Source organism: Ixodes scapularis, unplaced genomic scaffold (assembly GCF_016920785.2).
Source record: "Ixodes scapularis isolate PalLabHiFi unplaced genomic scaffold, ASM1692078v2 PGA_scaffold1__304_contigs__length_218370807, whole genome shotgun sequence".
Classification (NCBI taxonomy): Eukaryota; Metazoa; Arthropoda; class Arachnida; order Ixodida; family Ixodidae; genus Ixodes; species Ixodes scapularis.
In genome coordinates this window covers 68968242-68974520 of record NW_024609846.1, presented here as the reverse complement: position 1 = coordinate 68974520, position 6279 = coordinate 68968242, and the positions used below count along the sequence as shown (strand labels likewise).

General features: G+C 41.4%; 1 protein-coding gene across 1 annotated transcript; it reads left to right on the top strand.

Moving 5' to 3' along the window:
• The first annotated feature begins 1900 nt into the window (after positions 1-1900).
• LOC115330799 (cuticle protein 12.5-like) lies at positions 1901-2877 on the top strand. Its single transcript, XM_029992834.2, has 2 exons — positions 1901-1917; positions 2381-2877. The coding sequence occupies exons 1-2, from the start codon at positions 1909-1911 to the stop codon at positions 2819-2821; spliced, it is 450 nt and encodes a 149-aa protein (XP_029848694.2). The 5' UTR covers positions 1901-1908; the 3' UTR covers positions 2822-2877.
• The last annotated feature ends 3402 nt before the right edge of the window (positions 2878-6279 follow it).

Below are 6279 nucleotides of genomic sequence, written 5' to 3'. Positions count from 1 at the left end.
GGAAGAATCACCGTCGCTTACGGCGGTGGTAATTTTGTAGGCAGGGCAACGCCTCCTTCGAGTGTTGCGTTCATCGCGCAAGCCCGGTGCGTACAGCTCATACCCCGGTGGCTGCTGTCAAGTGGCGACTGTACAATGCCGACTGAACGGTGTAAAATGTACGATGCCGCAATCGAGGTGCGTACAAGTTATGATACTTCCGTTCTAAGAACTAGCGGTAACACGGGAGTGCATAGCATTGGGTACTATCAGAGAACTTTAACGGCCCAATGCGCAACTAACACTACAACCACGCGGATGCACCGTTGCGCGCCGGGCCGTTAGAGCTCCCTGAAATTACCCAATGCCCCGCACTCCTGTGTTCCCGCGAACTGTGTTAAATATGGTACTCTATGCGTATATTCATATAAACAGCCTGGTCTTGTAAATAGAAAATCTCGATAATATGGACAAACTGGGTAAATGCACGCATCATCTCTTGGTCAATATAGACGACTCTTATTTTGAAAAAGTTTTGTTTTGTTTTGTTTTGTTTTGTGTTTTGAGGGGGAGGAGGGGGCGTCCATCATGTGGAGACGTAAACTGAGTATATCTACCCTGCTTGACGCCATTACTAGAGTGAAGGACTGAAAGTGCGCTAAAGTATTTTTCCACACATCAGGGTCTCGAGGCGTTAACTCAATCAAATCGCCCTTAGCATCCTAAAACAAAAACAAAAATGCAAACATGTGGCGTATTTTCTATTTCAAACGAAATCAAATCTGGCTGCATGTACTATTTCCTTTTTTTTATGTTTCTTAGAAAAGGAACATGTCGCGAACGGCGATTGCGTTTTAACCATACAAAAAATTAATCACATGATCGTCATTTTGGAAATTTTAGGATACTTAACATACAGATGGAGTGACCAACATAAAAAGACGAATTATAACTTCGCTTCAGGGTCCCTTTTAATCGAACTAAATGAATTTTAAGATGGCAAACGTTTCCTAACAATATAATTTTTCGAAGACTTACTTTTTCGAAATGTTCAATTTATATTGAGTATAAGCAATTTATCATCAACAAAATATTGAGACAACAATGCAATCAAATTGAAATAATTTCGTCGTAATTGTTGCATGTTGGACCATTTTATTCTGGCCATTTTAACAGGGTTCATTTTACCGTGATCATTCTGTCCGAGACCACCTTGTCCGGATCTCGATTTATATATGCGCAAGCAATGTACACGTGTGCGTTTCTCCAATTACTGATGCTCAACTAAGAGGTCATCGGCTACGGATCTGCACCACGTATTATGACACGCGACTCTAGACGTGCAATTTGTCTAGCTCTCGGAATATTTGTACAGTAAAAAATCCTTTCAGGTTTATCCAATGCCAATTGCACTAATAAGTTAGCAAAATTGAGAAAGAAAATAAAAATATATTTTTTTTTCTACCGTATAGTCACGTCTTTTTTTTTTCTCTCTTCTTTTTACACCTAAGGTCCTATCTATTTTTAAATATTTCAATATCCATAACCTTGCACTGCCTCGCTGCTTATTCCGCCTCCAGTGACTGACCCCTCCCACTAAGCTTTGTGTCCGCATGCTGAAAGCAAACAACTCAAAACGTAAAGGGAAAATAAGCTGACCGCTCTCCTCTCCATACGGCATTCCGCAAAGGAGACAACTTCATTCCGGCATTATATAAAACAGAAGCGGAAAGGCCGCCGTTAAAATGATCTTTGTACGTGATCCAAACACGTATTTTTTTTTTTTCTGCCAGATGTCCGCTTGTGTAGGCCTTGAGCGCGATGCTGGCCCCGCCTAGTTAGGTTCCCACCCTTTTTTGAAGTATAAAAAAGGCGACAATTCTTCGATTTATTACAAGAAGTTCTCACTCGGCTTCATTACAAACCATCATGTTCGCGGTAAGTCTCCTTTAGACGCTATGACACCGAATACCAGCTCACCTTTACTGATACCTTCATTACCTTTTCTAATCTCTATCCCAATGGTTAACTAACTCTTTACGAACGAAACTCGACTAGCTTTTGATATCAGCAGTATTGACACTAACCCTACAAAAAGCAAGCGTTTGAAGCCCGCAGCTCTTAAGGATGATCACCGAAGCAATTTCAGGCTTTGGTAAAGTCTCCCTTTTGATGTCTAAATATTAAATAATTAATTGATATGCTTGGTTTCAAAATGCAACTAAAAACTAATATGCGAAATGATGCAAAATCACAACCTGATCAACACTATCTTTCAAATGCCGTGTTTCGAAAACCCCTGCCCTTGAAGAGTGTACTTAGAAGTCACCCGTCGTTGCTTGGTTTAGTGCACTAATCGAGCTCACGCATTCACTAAATGCTAATATTATTTCCCATCCAGTTCCGTGCCTGTCTTCTCGTGGCTCTGGCCAGCTGCGCCCTCGCCGGCTACGCCAGCCCGTTGTACGGCTACAGCGCCCCGTTGGCAGCCTACCACGCCGCCCCAGTGTACAGCAGAGTCGTGGCCCCAGCCGTCACCGCCGTCCATCACGGAGCAGCCGTGTCCCACGTGTCCAGTGTGAGCAGCTACCGCAGCCAGCACCCCGTGGCCACCCCGGTCGCCCGCTACGCCTCCGTCCACACGGCCCCGGCTGTGGCCACTGTCCACACCGTCCCGGCCGTCGCCAAGGTCGCCGCCTACGCTGGTCCCGCGTTCTCCGCTGTTCATGCGGTCCCGACTCACGGATACGGCATCGGATACGGCTACGGTCTGGGCACTTACGGACTTCGCTACGGTCATGGCCTGAGAACCTACGGCTACGGACTTGGCTACCATTTGTAAACACTATAGTTTACTTTTAAAACGGCGATAAATAAAGCTTCTGGTTCAACTGTAAAGGTGTTTACAATGTAAATTGGCATTTGCGCTCACAATATCATAGATTACATATATTAAAACATATATTTTTCAGTGCAGAGAATAAGCACCCGTAAGGGCATGTCGACATGACCAGAAAGTGCAATATTTATATTGACTTTCTTGTACGCTCAATTGTGCTTGGACTATCAAAACAGATTCAAAGATCGTCTAAGCATCGGTCGAGTAATTTTCGCTGGATGCCCAAAGAAGAAAGTAAAATATATTTATGTCCAAAGCATTCCTCTGTTAATGTTATTGTAGTGTCGACGCAGGTAGTTACAATTGCATTTTTTAATACGATTATATCTAAATGCCGGATTCCTTGAGGTTACATTACCTGTGCGTGCTCTGACTATAGAAGGCTGATGAGCTAAGTTTGTTTAAAAATAATGTGCGGCAAGTTCAAGCTTAAAAAACAACATAATGATGGCTATTTTTCAAAAATCGACCATATCAAATGCCAATTTGCTCTGAATATTCTGGATAGTTATCATACGATCAGAATAAACTTGTGACCGTATTTTTGGGGACAAGACTGTACAAAAACACTTCGCATGTATTTTTATTTGTTACGTTTAGGTCTAAGGCATTAATCGTTATACTGAGGTAAACGCGATCGGTTCACCTCGTAGGTCGATGTACGGCTAGCTCACTCGGTAGCACAAGGGAGCCAACAGATGGCTCTCTCAGACAGTTGGCCCCCAAATATGAAATGTAAAATGCTTCGACAATTTCTTTCGTGACCTTCTCCCTGTAAGCCTCCAAGGCCCTGCCAGCACAAACTGTCCCTACAATGCAAAGAGATAAGGCCGCCCACCATTACTTTGAGCGAATACGTATGCTCTCGGAGTCTGTCGTCCAGACATCTCCCTGTCTGCCCAACATAGAAATTTCCATAAGACAGGGTAACTTGGTACACAACACACGAAACGCATGATACAAACGGTTTTGCGAGTTTTTTGTACTTGTGATTTTTACTCGCTTTTCAGTCCTTGCACCAACCCAAGCACAATTTTGGCTCATCTTCTGTGAAGCTGAGAAAACCATTGGCACTCCAAACCGACTTCCAACATTTTACAACTTACGGGAAACTCTGGGAGGGCACAGGGAGAACGTGCTGTGTGAGCCAACCATATATATTGCGTTGTCGCAAGAAGAGCTGACGTTCCTGGCATCTTCAATGAAGCGTCCGGATAGTATTGACGTAACGTGAAGTCACGTTTTGCCTGATAACAAGCAGCCGGGATGGCAAGTGTGTTTATGTGTCGGGATACTACCTGATGAAGGTATGATCTGTGTGCCATACAATCCCACCTAACATCAAGAGCAAATCGGGCGGAAATATGGAATGGGATAGCTTTCGGCGTACAATCAAGAAAAGTTTTAAAACATTGCTATTTTTAGGTTATGTCTCTTCCAAGCTTCTTATGGTGGCAAGAAGCAACGAAGCAAAGATGACTATTTCCCCGTCAGCAACGTTGGCTCCTATTCCACCATAGATAACCAGCCGCATTTACGCCGAGGCCATCATTTATCCCAACACTACTATTACTTGGAGTGTACTATCTTTCGGTGTCTAAAAAATATAGCAAATCACGTCAAAAACAGGGGTGGGCTATCTTTCGGGGGGGGGGGGGGGGGGGGCATCTCTTGTAATTTTACGTTATATATATAGCTTTCTTTTTTTTTCCTCTTTTTTTCGTCACAAGTAATACATTAAGTTGCGAATTCAGTTCCGTCCTGTTGTGTTTGTTCCTTCCTTCGTCCCCGTTTTCTGAAGCTGATTTTCATCAACTATGTTTAATTATTACCGAATTCCCAAGTTACTACTTTTTTAAAGTTTTTCAAGTTTTTACGTGTGACCAATTTAAGATATTTAATGAGCTTGGCATCCCCACAAAGCTCAAATCTAACTATCTTTAATTATTATATATTTAATGCTATAAGCACAAAATAAAATGTGTTGTATACATTCGATTGAACGAATGTTTCAGAAATCTAGCAAATTCAAAATAGATTTTATAAAAAACAAATTGTTATTATTTTTTTATCAGTAGCAGGGTATGATTGTGATGTCTTAGAAGAGATATATATAATATGATCTATTTTATATGAGCGCAATTAAAGATTGAACCTTGTCAGAAGCGCGTTTTAAAACGGCAAGCTTTGTTGCAGAGTAAAACACTTTTTACTCCGCATTACGCGTAATATTGCTTATTCCTAAGGTTACCTATTAATTAAAGTTTTAATATTATGTAATTAACTATACCACGCCACAGTATTAACCAGAATATCATCTATGTGAGGATGCAGTTAGAACGTAGAACTGAGAATGTCCAAGCTTTAATTGCGGTCATGCAAAAACAAATCATACAATAATTTGTTTTGTTTATATTTGCTGATAAACCACTATCATATCTTGCTACCAATAAAACTCAAATAAAATAGACACTTAATTTGTTTGTTTTTTAATTTGTTTTCAATTTGATGGATTTTGAAACATTGTTTATTCGATTGTATGTACCATATTTTCTTCTAACATATCGTATTCAATTTTTATGTAAATATATCTGCGTTTGAGATTCTCGGTGGTGTCAAAGTCATTAAAATACCTTCAATATGCCACACTTAAAAATTACCAAACTGTGCCAAAAGCTATCAAAGGACATAATGTGTTTTCTTCCAACTCTCGGAGATCGCATGTTTGACCGATCGTTATTGGGATTTTTTGTTGAACTCTCAAGATAGATTTATTGCGCTTAATAGATTTCAGAAGATTTTTATTTTTAAGTAATTTTTCACAAACTGTCTAATTGTGTCCCTTTCATTATTTTTGGCATATTTTCATAGCTCTGCAAGTTTCTTTAATGAACGCTGACATGGTATTACGCTCGTCAAGGTTTTTAAGTTGTACGTGACATATAAGAGCCCAACTACCCGAACACAATTTGCGGCACGAAATTCGTTTGCTTCCTGCCCGAAAACCGTCCATGTTGAACTGGCCGGTTTCAGTCGCGCTCATTCTATTCTCCGTGGTCACGTGCCGTTTTCTATGGTATAGACCAGGGGTGGTCAGGGTGACATGGGGTTAGAGCCGCAGACAAAGCCACAAACGTTCCGAGAGCCGCGGGAAAAAAAAGGGGGGTGGTGGCTACTTTTAAGAAGAAACGATATGGAGGGAACACTCTGTTCCAAAAGCAACAAGTATAATTGTAGACTACAACAAATACCACCAGGAAGCAAAGCGTTCCTTCAACCGCTAAGCAAACATAAATGCTTGGTTCGCTGGCGAGCGACTAATCCCCTGACACCTGTTATGCGTATACGGTTAGAAATTCTTTCTGGAACAATAAACAGTGCCCCTGGACACGTCTATGTGC